We start from the raw sequence: 17,962 nt of genomic DNA on the forward strand, positions 1-17,962 counted from the left end.
GATTTCATCCAGTATACTCCCATGCTCAGAATTCATAATACCAGTATCTCTGGGTTCCTCACTGTAGCCTGGGGATGAGTCCCAGACATGGGATGAGGCTGGGCCACCAAGCTGTGTCCCCTGCTCCCCCCCATCCCTATCTTGCTTCTCTCCTGCAGTGAGTACTACCACTTCCGCCAGGCCTGGGTGCCACTGCGCTGGATGTCCCCCGAGGCCATCTTGGAGGGTGACTTCTCCACCAAGTCCGACGTTTGGGCCTTTGGAGTGCTGATGTGGGAAGTGTTCACCCACGGAGAGATGCCGCATGACGGGCAGGCAGATGACGAAGTGCTGGCAGGTAGGCAGCTGTGTTTCCAGGGGATGATTTTATTTTTTTATTTTTTATTTTTTTTTTGAGACAGAGTGTCACTTTGTTGCCCGGGCTAGAGTGAGTGCCGTGGCATCAGCCTAGCTCACAGCAACCTCAGACTCCTGGGCTTAAGCAATCCTTCTGCCTCAGCCTCCCTAGTAGCTGGGACTACAGGCATGAGCCACCATGCCCGGCTAATTTTTTTGTATATATATTTTTTAGTTGGCCAGATAATTTCTTTCTATTTTTAGTAGAGACGGGGTCTCACTCTTGCTCAGGCTGGTCTCGAACTCCTGACCTCGAGCGATCCACCCGCCTCGGCCTCCCAGAGCTAGGATTACAGGCGTGAGCCACCGCGCCCGGCCTCAGGGGATGATTTTAGATGGTCCCCTGACCCAGTTAGCTTGCCTCCCCTCTCAGGGCTGGTAGTTAACAGGTACACAGATACAACCACTCAAATTGTTAAAATACTGAAATACTTTTACACTGGTTGGTAAATAGCCCTCACCCCAGTGCCCACTCCAGCCACTCTGACACCTGTCCGGTGACCCACTTCAGCTCCATACATGGTCCTATGCTGCATGGACCCTGCTCCAGCAGCCAGAGTGAGCTGGGGGGAGGGGGTCATCTGTCGGCTGCAAGTGCCCACCTACCACTGGCCAGCACTCCCCCAGAGTCATCCTCATGTGGCTATTTGTGGCAACTGCAGGCTCCACAAAGTATTGGACAGGCTGTTAAATGTTTTGACCAGCACTTCATCCACTATCTTCCCTACAGATTTGCAGGCTGGGAAGGCTAGACTTCCACAGCCTGAGGGCTGCCCTTCCAAGCTCTACCGGCTGATGCAGCGCTGCTGGGCTCTCAGCCCTAAGGACCGGCCCTCCTTCAGTGAGATCGCCAACACCCTGGGAGACAGCCCTGTGGACAGCAAGCCGTGAGGAGGGAGCCCAGCAGGCTGTGCCCCAGGATGGCGTGGGCAGAGGAGGACACCTCTTGAGGGGAGCCTGCAGCATGATGGGCAAGATCCCTGTCCTCCTGAGCCCTGGGGCTCATGCCATAGCACCACAGGCATTGCTGAGGTCTACGCAGGGCCTGGGCTTTCCTCCTCTTCCTCACCCTCAGCTCTTGAGGAGGCTGATTTGGACCCAGACTGGGTGACTAGGGCCTTGGGCTGGGCAGCTTTCTCTGCCACCCCTTTCCCTATCAGGGACACGAGGGTGCCTCAGGTAACCCCAATTTCTGGCCTGCAACTTCTCTCCTTGACCAGGTTCAGCTGTGCCACTCACCTGCCAAATCTGCCTGGGGAGGGTTAGGTTGGGGATGGCCTGGGTTTGGGGGAAATTTCTTAATATACTCAAGTTCTGGGCACACAGAGCCAAGGAGTCTCTTGGCCCATGGGTCCCAACTGGGGGTCTAGACCAGGATTATGGAGGGCACAGCAAATGAGTCCTCCCCATGTGGGTTTGTGCACGTTGACCCAGACCCATCCTTCCCCTCACCCTTCTCTCCTTTCCTCATCCTAAGTGCCTGGCAGATGAAGGAGTTTTCAGGAGCTTTTAACACTATATAACCCGCCCTTTTTGTATGCACCATGGGCGGCTTTTGTATGTAACTGCAGCGTGGGGTGGGTGGGTATGGGAGGAAGGGGTGGGCCCTGGAGGAGATGGGGAGGGTGTGTCACCCCTGCCTCACACTTTTATTGTTGTTTTTTGTTTGTTTTGTTTTTGTTTTTGTTTTTTTACACTCGCTGCTCTCAATAAAGAAGCCTTTTTTACAACTTGTTTCTGAGGCTCAGTCTCGGCTCTTGCTTACAAATGATGTTCCTTCTTCCCTTGCTGATGAGCAGGCACCGTGTGCCTTCATGAAGTCTGGTGGGCTTGGACAGGATTAACCGGCAGATATTGGCTCTACTCTCCAGTGCACAGGGCAGCTGAGAACACGGGCGTGGAGTAGGCGAGATCACCTGCTGTTGTATGACCCTGTGTTACTCTCTGTCAGCTGCGGGCTGGCCTAGTCCTCATGCTCAGATAGGGTGGGTAGAAGTGTTGAGGGGAAACAAGGTAGAGTTAATGACAGTCTCAGGACTCTGATTTTAGAAGGGAGACGAAATAGGTAGAGAGGTGGTGCTTAATGCCTAGACCTTGTGTCATCAGTTAATCCTCTACCTCATTCCAATAACTTCAGCCTGGGTCCCTATCCTAAAGAAATGAGTCCTTAGCTCTGAAATTGCTGTAGTTCCTTCTGTTCCTCACCAAACTTCTCAGTAATGAAAACGTAAAGACATGCTCTGTAGTAGTCACTTAATATGCATCATCTCATTTAATCTCTGCAACCACTCAACCACATGAGATCACTCCCATTTCACAGATTAGGAAACTGAGGCTCAGGGCAGACAGGTAGTTTGCCCAAGATTACACAGCTAGTAAGTGAACCACTGTTGCTGATATACACTGTGCGTTACATTCTTCAGGTGTGACAAAGTGGGAAAAAAAAATTCATTTCTCTAGAGCAGTGTTTTTCAAACTCTGGGTGGCAACCAGCATTTTAAAAAAGTGAATCGTAATAGAAACTGTCAGAGTACATTGTATACTGTAATGGTAAGTATAGTTTCACAAAACTTATATTTGATAGATACATGTATTAATATATGTTGGATTGTATATTATTCGGCTATTGGGGTGGTGATGCTACATAATAACCCCCAAATCTCAGTCACTTACAACTACAGACATTTTTCTCACTCATGGATCTGTAGGTTAGTGAAGTTTGGCTGATCTTGACTGGATTTAGCTAAATTCAGTGGGGCTTGGCGCTAGGCTGTAAGTCTGGTTTAGGTCTAGTCTGTTGGCACCTGGAGCATGATCTTATGCAGTGGCAGAAGCACGAGAGGTAAGGCCAAATCATGCAAGCACATTTAAAACCACAAGTCTGAGCCAGGTGTGATGGTGCACACCTGTAGTCCTAACTACTCAGGAGGCTGAGGTGGGAGGATTGCTTGAGCCCAGGAGTTTGAGACTGGCATGTGCTATAATCGCACCTGTGAATAGTCACTGTATTCCAGCCTGGGCCACATAGCGAGACCCCCATCTCTAAATGAAACAAAACAAAGCCCACAAGCCTGTTGACATTTTATTGGCCAAAGCAAGTCACATGGTGAAACCCAACATCAACACCAGGAGGAGATACTGCAGAGTCATGTGGCAAAGGATGTGGATGTGTAATTCCAACAAAGAGTTGGGAGCAATCATTTAATTTACCACAGATTGCAGCACAAAAATGATTTCTTACTGTGGGCTGCACTCAGAAATATTTGAAAGGCACTACTCTAGAAGCAGGTCCTGTTCTTCCTTGGCCACTCTGCAGTGGCTAACATTGTTGGCCACATATTCTTCCTCACACTCTCTCAACTTTTGTGATGGTGTGATCTCTGCAGCTCCTCTGACCAGTCTTTCTCCTGAGACTCTGACTCTTCCTTTTCCTACTTTCCCACCCTCGGGACTCTGATCTCATGTGGCTCTAGCTGGTCCTTCAGTGTGGACAGTCCCCAGAGTTTTAGCTCTGATCCTAGCCTATGCCTCTGCCCCATTTCCTACTAGACATTTTGCTCTGCCAGATTCTCTGGGCCCAAACTGAACTCATCTTTCTCTGAAACCTCTTCCTCCACCCAATTTCCTTGTTTCCATTAATGGTACTACTGTTTGGAGAATAGTCACCCTTACTCACAATGTTAATTTTCTGTGCACCTTCCCTCCCTGTGCAGCCCATCAAAATCCATTTATTCTATCTCTGCCCTGTTTCAAATTTTGCTTAATTTTAAGAGAAAAAAATTATATCAAAGTAATACTGATTATGATGAAGTCAAATGGCACAGACTTCTATAAAGCAAAAAACACACGCTTCTCATCCCAAACCTCACTCTCCAGAGGTAAGCACTATTAGCATTTGGAGTGTGGCTTTCCAGACTTTTCCTGGAAACACTCATAATTTCTTTTTCTTTCTATTTGCTCTAATGCTGTCTTCACAATCGAGACCCTCTGTGCCCCTATGCAAAGTTATGAATCCCTGGGTAAAGGTTGATTCCAAGTGAAAACAGTTTTAGGGTGTTGTGACAGTAATTTTTTTAAAAGCAATCCTTTTAATATTATTTGGGTGCTAAAAATCAGAAGAAAGAAAGGCAGAATGGCCTGGAAACTGTCTGGTGTGAGAGATGGCTGGAATTCCAGTGCACTTCTGGAGGCCCTTCATGGTCTGGGGTGGACATGAGCTCCCACCTATTGTAGGGAGCTACTTATTGGAGGAGCATCAAACTCACATTTCAGAAATGACAGGCAGGGAGCTTACCTGAACTCAGTGGGCTATATGGGGTCTGTCGTGAAGCAGAGAGCAGATGCCTCTTCTATGGCCACGACTCAGTTCCAAGTTGTAGTGCTCCGTGGGTACCTAGGACTGGCATTGCCAACAATCCCAATTTCTTGAGAGAGGTCAGATACTCTGTTTATGTAAAATCTCGTGATTTTTAAATGTTATAAGGTCCAAACAAAACACAATTTGAGCCAATTTTTTATTTTAACTTTATCCCCATCAACAGTTTTGGCCTCCAAACCTGCAGTAATCCAATAGTGTAGGTGTAAGTCTTCTCCTACTTCCCTGTGGTAACAAAGGGCTGTGAATATGAAGCCATCCCAAGCAGTCAAAGGAGTTGTGGCATTGACACTGGTGTGCAATGACCCAGGAGTTGGGTGGGTGAAGTTGGAGAGAGGACAGCCTATTTGAAAAAAGCTGAAGATTGCTCTTCCCAGACACCCCTGTGGATGTGGCAGACAGCAGTTGTCCTCTGGGGTGCTCCTGCTGCAGGCTGTCATCCCTGCTTGTGTTTAAACTAGAGGTCTCAAACAAAAAAGTCTTTAGAGGCCAGGTGGGAATGAAACCCCAGGGTTATGGTTGTAACATTGTGCTGCACAGACAAAACACATCCCAAAGCACAATTTGTGGCCCCTGAAACCCTTCCGGAACCTATTTATCTATTTGACCTGTTCTTCCTCTTTAGCTAACACATTTCATATGTTTAACTACCTGTTGTGTAGTGTAAATTAGGAAAAGAAAAAAAAAACTATTGGGAAGTAGGAAGGAAGAGGGTTCTTAATTCCTGTATTTAGGCCAAGTCCATGTTTATAAATACATACGTGTATAGTATATGTATATGGACACATACTATATCTCATAAATCACTTGAACATACTTATTTCAGTATTTCTCAAAGTTTTTGGATTGTGACTCACAGTAAGAAATGCAGTTGACATTCTCAATTTACACCCATGCTATTGGATTACTGCAGGTTCAGGGGCCAAAACTGTTGATGGATATAAAGTTAGATATAAATTGAACCACATGAAATTGTTAACATCCCACCCTCTTGACCTATAAAATAGCAGTTTATATGGTTCAACCTATATATAATGCAAAGAAAAGTTTTATGCAACAATACCCTTGCTTTTTGTGATACTCATTAATTCTCTTAAATGCTGGTTACAGTATTCTATATTGACATCAGTACCACTACCACTAATGGGTCACAACCAACTGCCTTACTTAATATTCACAATAACCTTTTTTTTTTTTTTTTGAGACAGAGTCTTGCTTAGTTGCCAAGACTAGAGTACAGTGGTGTCATCATAACTCACTGCAGCCTCAAACTCCCAGGCTCAAGAGATCCTCCTGTCTCAGCCTCCCGAGTAGCTGGGAGTAGCTGGGACTACATGTGTGCCACCAGGCCCAGCTTATTTTTTAATTTTTTGTAGAGATGGAGTCTCCCTATGCTGCTCAGCCTGGTCTGAAACTCCTGGCCTTAAGGGATCCTCCCAATTTGGCCTCCCAAAGTGATAGGATTACAGGCACAAGTCACCGCACCTTGCCCACAATAACTTTTAAGGCAGGAATCATCACCCTCTCCCATTCCCTTAAACACACCAGGATGTTTTATCCCTGGGATGAGGTGACTTACCCCAGCTAGCTCCTATTGGCTATTCACTGACCACTTTGCCCTTTAGTCTTTATCTCATTAAATCTGCACTAAGAACCTCTTGGGGTAGATACCGACATTGAGGAATATGGAGCTTGGAGAAATCAAATCACTTGTTTCCAGGTACAGGGCTACCAAGAGGCAGATTCCAGATTTGAACAATTTCTGGAACAGCAAAGTCCAAGCTATTTTCACCACCTTGGAGCAAAGACCCAGACCCAAACCCTAACCTGGTTTTGCAGCACCCCCTAGTTCTAACCTTTTAAAAAACTTCTTTCTCCTATGGGGTTTTCCTTGGCTTTTCAGAAAGGAGTGCGCGCGCGTGCGTGTGTGTGCATGTGTGCGTGTGTGTGCGTGTGTGTTTGTGTGTGTGTGTGTGTGTGCGCGCTTGCTTGCTTGCTTGCTTAAACTTTCTGCCCGGCTGCACTTTTCTCTCAGGCCTTTGCACTGACTGTGGGGTGAGCTTTATTCTCGTAACCACTCCCTTCCCCAGCCCAGCCTGCAGCTGGAAGTCCTCACTGATCTCCATCTCTCCTCCCTGCCCCCATCGGGGACTAGGAGGCCAACAGTCTCTCAGCCCCCAGGACTTTTCCAGATGTAAGTCCGCAAGAGACCCCCCCTCCCCGCAGCGTAGAGGATGATGGATGAGGACCCGGGAGCCTGCCTAGTGGGAAAGTGTCGTCGCCTAAAAAAGGGAGGGAAAGGGAAGGGAAGTCGGGAGGAGGGGAAGGGTTAGGGCGGAGCGGCTGGGGCTACGGTCCAGACAACAAGTCTGGACACCCAGGACCCAACCCCCTCCGCTCGGCCAAAGACTTTGCCTCCCTCAGAAAGGCATGCATAACACTTTCGTTTGCGTTACAGGTTGAACCATATTCCAATCCATCCGTGCACTCCTTCGTTGGAATTTTGGCTGGATTTTCTCATTTCCTGCAAATCCCACAATCCATTTAGTGTTTGCTTCCAGCTCCCGAGCTCCCACTTCCCAATGCTGCTCCTTCTCCCCAAGACTGCGCTCCGGTCCTCTCCCAGGCTTCCTCTCCTCTAGTGCCTCCCAATTCTCTACCTTTCTCTGGTCAGGGGGGCGGAGTCATGCCTCCTCTCCTGTTCCTTTAAGGGGCGTCGGCTCCTCCCCTTTCGGAGTTGCGGTCTGACGCTGGATGACAGCAGCGAGTTCGGTATGTCTATGCAAATAAGCGCCTCCTGTGAGCCAATGGGGAACGGAGATGCCGGAACCGCGGACCAATGGGGCGGGGGCGCTGGGGCTCACCATATAAGGAGCGGCCTAGCCATAAAAGGAAACATTGTATCTCTTTATATGGGGGGAAGGGTCGGGGGATCCCTCCGCCGCCAGCGCGTGGTCCCGGCCCCCTCCACCCGCCGTCGCGGCCGCGGCCAGCAGCCCCTGCCCCCTGGGGGACGGTGACGGCCGCCGGGCGCGCCACCCTAGCATACGGACAGGGGGCGCTGCGCGCGGCCTGGGGCAACCCGGGCCACAGGGGCAGGAAAGTGAGGGCCCAGGTCGGCCCGGGCGTGCAGGAGCCCCGGGTTCGCAGCGGCCGCCGCGGCAGCGATAGCGGCACTAGCAGCAGCAGGAGTGCCAGGTGGAGCCGGGAAGCCGATGGCGGCGGCGGCGGCGTCTCCGATTCCTCGCTGACTGCTTGTCCGTCCTCCTGCATTGAGCGCCATGTTACCGAGCCAAGCTGGGGCCGCGGCGGCTCTGGGCCGGGGCTCGGCCTTGGGGGGCAGCCTGAACCGGACCCCGACGGGGCGGCCGGGCGGCGGCGGCGGGACTCGCGGGACTAACGGGGGCCGGGTCCCGGGGAACGGCGCGGGACTCGGGTCGGGCCGCCTCGAGCGGGAGGCTGCGGCAGCGGCAGCAACCACCCCGGCGCCCACCACGGGGGCCCTCTACAGCGGCAGCGAGGGCGACTCGGAGTCGGGAGAGGAGGAGGAGCTGGGCGCGGAGCGGCGCGGCCTGAAGCGGAGCCTGAGCGAGATGGAGCTCGGCGTGGTGGTCGGTGGGCCCGAGGCGTCGGCGGCCGCCACCGGGGGCTACGGGCCGGTGAGCGGGGCGGTGAGCGGGGCCAAGCCGGGTAAGAAGACCCGGGGCCGCGTGAAGATCAAGATGGAGTTCATCGACAACAAGCTGCGGCGCTACACGACCTTCAGCAAGAGGAAGACGGGCATCATGAAGAAGGTACCGAGCCTGGAGCTTGCTGGCCGCTGGGGATCGGGAGGGGTGGGGACGCGCAGGGGGAGCCCTGGAGGAAGACCGAGCCCTGGCGGAGGTGAGAGGCAGCGAGTCTGCAGGAGGTGTGTGGGAGGGGATGGCTGTTAGCCCGGGAGGGCCAAAGGGGAGGGGCCGCCAGGGGAATGTGGGGAGAGGGGAGATGCTGCGAACGTCCGGAATAGAGGGGAAAGGCGCCGAGGTGGGAGTGACCGGCGCGAGAGAGGAAGAGGGCCCTTGCGGAGTGAAGGGGTGAGGAACGCTAATGGGAGTCTGCGAGGCAGACGGGGAGGTGTATGAGTCGCCGGGGTCAGTAGGTCCGGTGCGTCCTGGTGTTCCGTGGAGGGTGCGGGAAAAGCAGGGAGCAGGAGAGAAGGTATGGATGAAGGTGAGGAGGCTGGAGCTGCATGCCAACAATGAGCGAGGATGTGTGGGAGGAAGGTGGGCACCACTAGAGTAGTGCTGGCTGGAAAGACAGCCAGGGGTAAGGACCAGGTAAGGGAGCAGGGCGGGGGACCTAGTGCTGCCCTGAGCAGCAGGGACCTAGTCCTACGCTGGCCATGTGTCTTCCATTGCATCCACTGGAAACCGCATGCTCCCAGCAGGACTGACTGCAGAATAACCTGCCTCTGGGACAAGTGGGGTTTTCAGCCCTAGGGAGAATCTGTGCATGGATAGAGTTTGTGGGGAAGTCAGGGAGCTTTGCAGAAATACCTAGAAATTCCTCCTCTGCCAGCCAATTATGCAGTGAAAAGTGGAGAAGAAAGGAGTCATCTTGGGTGTAGATGATATGGGAAGGGGTGGTAGCAGAGGATTTGGGAAACAGGAAGCTAGAACCTGGGGAACATGGGCTGGTGTTTATATATGTACCATATAGAAACTGGAGCCACTTCCAAGGTGGTTTGTGGAACTTCGTTGGGAGTAGAGCATGGCATCTATGGGGCCATGCTTGAAGGTCCCCTTCCCGGCTTTGTGACAGGGTATTTGGTACTAATCTAGGTCCCATCTCCCATCACTCCAGACACTGTTGTATCAGTGCCCCTTGCCACTTGATCATCAGTGGAGAAAGTTGGGGTGGGGCTGGTTTATGAAGGAAAACTCTCTTCTTTCCTTCCTTCCTTCTCTTTCCCAAAATAAAGAAAAAAAGGGTAGTACAGTATTATAGGGTAGAAGGAGAAGTTAGGCTTTGGCAACAAGTTGGAACCTGTGGAGTTTCTGGGAAGAAACATGGGACAGTTTGGAGCTTAAGTGGCCCCTTATCACTAATGTCTTGTGTGAATTCCAGAGTAGTAGGGATCCATCCTGGTCCCTGTGACAGTGAGGAGGGAGTGAGGCTCCATGGGGCTCAGGATACCAAGCTGTGTTGAGGAACAGCTAATTGGGCCCCTCTATGTGCCCTGAGGTTATATGCTCCATCACTGGGGGGCTGTGACTGCTTGGGATATCTGCAGGTCAGTGGGGCTGCTCCTCAAAGGGGGAGAATGGGTAGTTTTGCTGCTCCCAGATATCCTGCTAGGACCCCCCTCTCAGTCACTAGCAATGAAGGTCATTATGGTAACGGGGGCTTAAGACCACTATGTAATTCTTCTCTTTCATACTTCCCAAGAAAGGTAGAGATAAGAAGTTTTGCTGACCTGCCCATCTCCCTCCCCACCCCCCAGGCCTATGAGCTGTCCACGCTGACAGGGACACAGGTGCTGTTGCTGGTGGCCAGTGAGACAGGCCATGTGTATACCTTTGCCACCCGCAAACTGCAGCCCATGATCACCAGTGAGACCGGCAAGGCACTGATTCAGACCTGCCTCAACTCGCCAGACTCTCCACCCCGCTCAGACCCCACTACAGACCAGAGAATGAGTGCCACTGGCTTTGAAGAGACAGATCTCACCTACCAGGTGTCGGAGTCTGACAGCAGTGGGGAGACCAAGGTGTGTTTGGGTTGCCTATGTAAGAGAAGGGGAGGGAAGGGGGGTCCCACTCCCTCTTTAGCCCAGGACAGGTGGATAGATGCCCACTGATGTGGAGTGGAGCCGGGTTAGTGCCCCTCATCCTAGGAGACAGGTGTCCATCCTCGCTTTCCTGACAGGAGCCCGGCCCCCTAGATAAGCGGGCCGCCTCGGTGCCCATATAAGGCCGGCTCGGGCTCCACACCGGCCTCCCGCCCGCAGCCCGCCTGCCTGGCAGGGCCTTTGCATTCCTCCCGCCAGCTGTCTCCCCGCTGGGGGCGGGGGTGTAGCTTAGCCCTGCCCTCCCTGCCGGCCTGCTCGGTCGCCAGGGAGTAGGAAGGGAGCACTCTGCGATCCAGGGTCCTGGGAACTCAGCACTGTTGGCAAGCGGGCTGGTTGACTGGGCTGGGAACTACCTTACTAGCCAGACGCCTACCCCTTCAGGATGTTGGGGGCCTGGGCAGTTAAGGAGTGCATTCGCCTGCCCAGGGATGCCGGCCCTAGTTACGCCTCCCCCTTCCTTTTCCCGGTAAGGAGAGGGGGCGGGTCTTCCTTGCTGACTGGGGAGCTCCACCTTCCGGGTGGCTCTTAACTAACTGGCCAATGGGAGGAAGCGGCACTGTTAGCCTTAGCAACGCCTTCGCCAATCAGGGGTCTTGAACCCAGCTGCTTAGCAAACGTCCTGCGCTGACCCACCCCCAGCTTTTGAGCCCCCTAGTTGACTCAATTCGCATCTTGCCTTGGCGGCTTGGTTCTCAGCTTCCTCCTTCCCCTTCTAAGAACAAGACTTCCTGTGGGGAGAGTTAGTGCTGTTAGGCTCCCCTCTCTCTTAGTGACATAATGCGTGTAATCATTTTCAAATCCATGTAATGGTAGCGCTTATTCTCAGGACATTTTGCTGGATAAGTTCCTTTGGTAATTTAAATCTTGAGTATTTTGCATAAAGTGCTTCATTGCCAAACCCCCAAGATCTCTCTCAAACCTAAGTTCCTTGAAAATCTCTCAGTCCCTATATCAGAAACCTGAAAAATCAGAGCTGGAAGAACTCTTTCAAAGAAAATGCAGCAGTCCAGTCCCCTCCTGTTTCTAGAAGAGGAAAACCGAGGCTAAGAAAAAGAAAGTAATTATCTCAGGGTTATATGGATTGTCATTGCCAGAGCTGGGAACAGACCCAGCCAATGTGATTACCACAGTCCATTGGGGTAGAACTCAAAAGTTCCAGAGAACTCATGGAATTATAATGATGATGATGATAACTATCATAAGAGTAGCAAATATTTATTTTGGTCTTTTCGTGTGTCAGGTACTGTTTTCTAAGTGCTTTATGTATGTTAACCTATTTCATCTTTACAACAACCTATGGGGTAGGTATTATCCCCCTTTTACAAATAGGAAACTGTAACTCAGATGCTCAATAACTTGCCCAAGGGTCAGGCAGCAGATAAATGGTGGAACTGGGATTTGAACCCAAGCTCACTGGTTTCATTCTGGGCTCTCAATCCATACAAAACTTCTGCAGGAGCAGGGTCTGGTAGAGGCTCACTGCTTCGTCTTTACTCTGGGTGTAGGACACACTGAAGCCGGCGTTCACAGTCACCAACCTGCCGGGTACCACCTCCACCATCCAAACAGCACCCAGCACCTCTACCACCATGCAAGTCAGCAGCGGCCCCTCTTTCCCCATCACCAACTACCTGGCACCAGTGTCTGCTAGTGTCAGCCCCAGCGCTGTCAGCAGTGCCAACGGGACTGTGCTGAAGAGTACAGGCAGCGGCCCTGTCTCCTCTGGGGGCCTTATGCAGCTGCCTACCAGCTTCACCCTCATGCCTGGTGAGTTACAAGGGGCAGAGAGAGATTTGTCTTCCCCGGGGCAAATCCAGCATGCTAAGAGTGGGTTTAAGGCTGGCACCAGGAGACTCTCTTTCCCTGCTCAGAAGGAGGGTGAGTAGGGGCCAGAGCCTGAGAGAAGCCTGTCATGTCCCATTGGCAAGCATGCCCCTACCCACTGAGACTCCTACTGTCCTTGTAAGTTTCAACCATGTGTTCTAGCCTTATCTTGCTAGCCTAGCCCTGTGCCCCCATTGCCACAGGGGCAGCAGACATTCCATCACTTCCCTATCTTGACTGGAGGGCAGATCATGTCCTTGATGGGTCATTGCCAGCTCCTGGGTCAATTAAAGAACGTAGAGGCAAGATCTCGGATGAGAGGAAGAGGGAAGGGCAAGAGTGGAGCATGGAAGCCCCTGGAGAGGAGATTCAGGGCATAAAGGGCCTCTTTGGCTCCCAGGAAAGATGGCAATGGGAGTCAGGGACCAGTGAGCCAAACCCTGGGACTGGGGTGTTTGTGGGTGCTTGGTGGAGGTGGCAATTGGGCGGGACAGAGCACAAGTAAGATTCTGTGTCTCATAGGTGGGGCAGTGGCCCAGCAGGTCCCAGTGCAGGCCATTCAGGTGCACCAGGCCCCGCAGCAAGCGTCTCCCTCTCGTGACAGCAGCACAGACCTCACGCAGACCTCCTCCAGCGGGACAGGTATAGCTCATGGCCCTGTCACCCTCTCTGCCTGTCTCCTCCCATGAGGCCTAGCAGTAGGTGCCCAACAATAACCCTCCTGTAACTAAGGTCAGAGAATTTCGTGAAGTAGAAACTGAGGCTGTTGGCCTAATCCTATGGGAAAGTCAGGTGAGGATGGCTAGGTTTTGAATCTTGCCCTGTAGTGGGGCTATGGATTCCAGGAGGAAATTAGGGACCATTGTAGCCAACTTCTCATTCAGATGAGAAGCCTGAGGCCTAGAAAGGAGAAAAGTTACTTGCCCAAAGAAACAACCTTTGTTTTATTACTAGGAAGGACTTATAGAGCAGCTGTCTCCTTGTGGGAAGTGTTGTAGATTTTAGGTGGCCATAGTTCCCCTCGGGTATCTCTAGTAGTTTCAGAAATGATGAGAAACTCTCAAAACAAAGTTACTTTTAAGTTCTTGTTATTTACAACCTTATTGCTCAAAATGTGGTGTATGGACTAGGAGTACCAGCCTTACCCAGGAGCTTGTTGGAAATGCAGAATCTTAAGCCTTACCCCACACCCACTGACTCAGAATCTGCATTTTAGCAAGAGTCCTAAGTGACTGTATTTTCATTAACATTTGAGAAATGTTTGTTTAAAAGATGAATTTGTTAGCTGTGCATTTAGGAAGGGGGAGGAGGAATGAGAACAAATAAAAAATTGGATGATAGATATCCCTATAAGGGGGATATCTGAGTTTCCTGAGAGTGGGTCAGTCATTGTTATCTTTGTTTTTCCCAAGGTTAGGGTCTTGGGACAGAGAATTCAGCAGATAGACAGTCAAATAGTATGATGTGATAGGATACAATGAACAGTTGGTGCTGTTGTGTTCAAGAAAAAATTAGGCTTTTCTTAGTTTATAACAGGTAGCAAAGGAACAGTCTTGTCTAGCTTTTGACCTGGGAAATGGCAAAAGGACCGTGAAGGCCTGGAATTCCTTGGGGTGGATCGGGGGTATCATAGGGACCAGCGCCAAGCTGACATGGGTCTGTGTTTGCCAGTGACGCTGCCCGCCACCATCATGACGTCATCCGTGCCCACGACTGTGGGTGGCCACATGATGTACCCTAGTCCCCATGCGGTGATGTATGCCCCCACCTCAGGCCTGGCTGATGGCAGCCTCACCGTGCTGAATGCCTTCTCCCAGGCGCCATCCACCATGCAGGTGTCCCACAGCCAGGTCCAGGAACAAGGTGAGTAAAGGGACAGGGCTGAGGAAAGGGGGACCATTTTTTTCCTTGCACACCATATACACTCAGATACCCACAGATATTCCTGCCCAAATGCACACAGACCTGGATGTTCACACACACACTTGGACACCCATGCTTGTCCACTTGGACACACGTACACACTCGGACACTTATACCCCACATGTACCTTCAGACACATTAGGATACTCAACCTTGGGCACAGACACTTATACCCGACATGTACCTTCAGACACATTGGGACACTCACCCTTGGGCAGTTAATGTCTGAGAGGCTCACCCAGTCACTTGTGCATTTATAACCACTCCTCCAATATCTGGAAGTTTCTCTTGAGCAAGAGCTTTGAGTATCTCCTATGGTTTTCCAATGCAGGTGGCGTCCCCCAGGTGTTCCTGACAGCGCCATCTGGGACAGTGCAGATCCCTGTTTCTGCAGTTCAGCTTCACCAGGTAGGTGTGGGGGCACCTCTCACCCCATCCCAGATAGCTACTTCCTTATCTTGACCTTCGGGGACCGCCTTACCAGCAGCCCTAGCTCAGAAGCCCATCTGTTTTTCTGGGGTGGAAGGGGTCAGCCTGAGCTGGCTGGTCAGTCCTCCTCCCTCCTCACACACCCACTTCCCTCCAGATGGCTGTAATAGGGCAGCAGGCCGGAAGCAGCAGCAACCTCACCGAGCTACAGGTGGTCAACCTGGATGCCGCCCACAGCACCAAGAGTGAATGATCCGCCCGCCGCCCTGGACAGATGGCCCAAGGGACGGCACCACTTATTTATTGTTGCCTTTTCACGTTTTCTTTACACACACGTTGATGGGGCCGCAGGAGGGAGGCGGGGAGGAGGAGTGGGCAGCCACAGGACTTAGCCCTCTCACTCCAGCCAAAGAAATGGGCCTGCCTGCCCTCCACCCGTCCTCCCTCACCCTCCCCTCCTTCCAGCTCCACCTCCCATTTCAGTTGATGGTGGGGCTGTCCTCCCTCCTCAGACTCCCATTGCCAGCTTGGCTTGATGTTTGCCATAAGTATTAGCTTACCTAATGGGACCGTGCCCCACCTTCCCACACACAGGCCTTCTGTGGGGCTGGGCACCGTGTCCTCCCCTGAGGAAGCAGTTGGGGCCTTCTCTCCAGCCTCTTCGCTGACCCCAGGTCAGTCCTGTGTCTGCCACAGGCTGGGTCAAAAGAGCCCTGCCCCTGCCCCTCAGGGAGCCAGCTGGGAGATGGGGGCTTCTTTCCTCACGCAGCCCTCTGCCCCTTCAGCTCCTGAGTAGCTGGGCCTGTGCACTGGGCAGGTTCCTGGGACCACCTGCCCTGCCTTGCCGCTCCCCTTGGACCTCCAGGGGCTCCTGGGTTGGAGGGAACCACCAGCGTTCCCTTCTCCCTGTTGTCTTCCCCCCTCTTCTCCCAGCTGCTTTACTTAAAGTTGATTTTGAACTTTTTATTTGAGGAGACGAAGTGAAAACAAATCTATAAATATATATTTTTAAAATATTTAACTTTTTTTTATGGCGTTTTTCTCGTCCCCCTCTCTGCCCAAACTCCCCTTCCCTGGGGAGCCCTTGGGCTCCCCAGAACTGGCTGGGCCCCTGGGGACAGAGCCACCCCATGAGCTCGGGGTCCGCCAGTGTTGGGGGGAGATTCTGGGGTTGCCCGGTCCTGGTTTGTTTCCAGGAGAAAGCCGGGGGAGGGACCCTCAGGCCATGCCCCAACGGGGTGGGGAGGGTGACCCACAGCTCTGGGCCTCTTTTTGCCCTTTAGGGCTGTTGTTAGGGAGAGGGAAGAGGGAAACCAAATGTGGGGGTTGGGGGTGGGAGGGTATCAGGTAGAGGCAAGTGACTTCATTTGTGCCACACACATGGGCATTGCAGCCTTGTGTTCCCCCAGGCCTGCAGCTGCCTGGGGCCCAAGTTGCAGTGAGCAGGGTGGGGTCTGGGAGGGGGTGAGAGGCAGGAATGGGGGTCAGAAGTGGGAGCAGCTCTTGGGCTGAGTGCAGTGATAGGGGAGCCAGAAATGGGCAGCTCTCCCAGGGAGTGAGCAGCTACTGTAACTTTTTTAAATTAAGACAAAAAGCCTTGAAGAAAATGACTTTATTTTTCTAAGTGTAACCTCAGTATTTATGTAATTTGTACAGGGGCCATGCCCCACCCCCTTTCCCACCTTTGGGTTAGACCTTGAGGGTGGGCCAGCATAGGGGGGAGGGTCTTTTACCCTGTGTCAGAGCCTACCTTCACCACCTATATCCAGAGTGGGAGCTTTTTCAGAAATGGGGCAGCAGTTGGGGTGGAGTTTTATTAACTCCTACAACTGCCTTCAGTAGGAACAAGCCTGCTTCTGTGATTAGGTGAAGGGGTAGGGGAAGATTTTACGCACAGCCTAGTCATCGAGGGGATGATTTGCCGATATGTTTTGAGAACTCCCTAACCTCTAACCCTCATTGCTGTCTTGCCCCAGTTTGGGGTGCCAAGATGGAAGTCACCTTTCTGGGCTTTCTCCTGGAAATAGCTGGGGCTGATGGGTGGCTTTCAAGGCTGGGGCATGGCAAGTCAGGGGCCAGAGAGTGGGGGAGCTTGGGACTCAGGTCTGTAACTGCCCAGACCCTTTGCTCTGCTCTTGTTTCACTCCACCACCACTCACTCCCCACTCCCCTACCCATGGGAGGAGACTTGATGAATTCCTCCTCTCCTACCCACAAAGACAGACCCAGTGAGTGAATCAGGCAAAGTACTTATAATGTGTGTTGTGTGAGCGTGGCCTTGGGAGAACATGCCTGTGTCAGGGATGAGGTGACATTTATATGTGCAGCGACCCTTGGTGTTTCCCTTTCTCGGTGGCTGTGGGGTGTGGGTGTGTGGGTGTGTGTGCCTGTGCCTGAGTGAATGTGTGTGTGTGTGTGTGTGTGTGTGAATGTGGTGTGTGTATGTCAGTGGTTTCTACTTCCCCTGGGATGCTGACCCAGGAATAGTGGACATGGTCACAGTCCTATGTACAGAGCTTTCTTTTGTATTAAGAAAATACTCTTTCAATAAATGTTATCATTTTTGTGCACAGACTGTGGGGTCTTTGGCTCTCTTTTTCTACATACGGAGTCGGGGAGGTATGAACACGCCGTAAGCCCGGCTGCTTGATGAAAACGGAAGTGCTAAGGGGAAGCTTTGGGCTATTGAGCCCTATACGACTTAATTTAAGGAACATTTTGCCCGGCGGAGGACTTTCCCCCTAGGCCGACACAGAGTTAAACAATTTTAACTAATAGGAAAAGTGATACAACTAACCCAAAGCATTGCTGAGGGGTTTGGGAAACTCATGGACACATGACCTACTGGAAACTCAAGGGACAGCCCTAAGGTGGGAGTGTGGGTCACCGTGTTTCCGAGTGGATGCCACGATAGGAGACGGAGGGTTAGGAAGGCAGACCCAGCCAAGAGGAAGGGCTGCTTCACAGTAGCGGGAAAGGGCTTCCTCCTCTTGCGGAGAGCGGAGCAACGCGACCGCGACGCCAGGCTCTGCCTGCAGCGCGCCCCCACGCCCCTCTCCCCACGCAGCCGCCAGCTGGCACAGCACGCAAGCTCCACTCGCGCGCTGTGCCGCCCCGCTCGGCGTGGGCCGCGGTGGGACCCGTAGATGCCCGGCCGTGGGTGCATTCGCCTTGCGACCCGG

General features: G+C 52.3%; 2 protein-coding genes across 2 annotated transcripts in view; both read left to right on the top strand.

The window, feature by feature from the left end:
- The window catches only part of PTK7 (protein tyrosine kinase 7 (inactive)), a 58,992-nt gene extending 56,860 nt beyond the window's left edge, over positions 1-2,132 (top strand). The window contains exons 19-20 of the mRNA XM_045542002.1: positions 159-337; positions 1,127-2,132. Of these exons, the coding sequence (XP_045397958.1) occupies positions 159-337; positions 1,127-1,287 (340 nt within the window). The 3' untranslated portion in view covers positions 1,288-2,132. The remainder of the gene's footprint in view (positions 1-158; positions 338-1,126) is intronic.
- Positions 2,133-7,485: 5,353 nt separating this feature from the next.
- Positions 7,486-17,354, top strand: SRF (serum response factor). Its single transcript, XM_045542003.1, has 7 exons — positions 7,486-8,565; positions 10,257-10,523; positions 12,110-12,371; positions 12,951-13,070; positions 14,100-14,291; positions 14,683-14,759; positions 14,938-17,354. The coding sequence occupies exons 1-7, from the start codon at positions 8,053-8,055 to the stop codon at positions 15,031-15,033; spliced, it is 1,527 nt and encodes a 508-aa protein (XP_045397959.1). The 5' UTR covers positions 7,486-8,052; the 3' UTR covers positions 15,034-17,354.
- Positions 17,355-17,962: the final 608 nt, after the last annotated feature.

Source organism: Lemur catta, chromosome 2, assembly GCF_020740605.2.
Source record: "Lemur catta isolate mLemCat1 chromosome 2, mLemCat1.pri, whole genome shotgun sequence".
NCBI classification, from domain to species: domain Eukaryota; kingdom Metazoa; phylum Chordata; class Mammalia; order Primates; family Lemuridae; genus Lemur; species Lemur catta.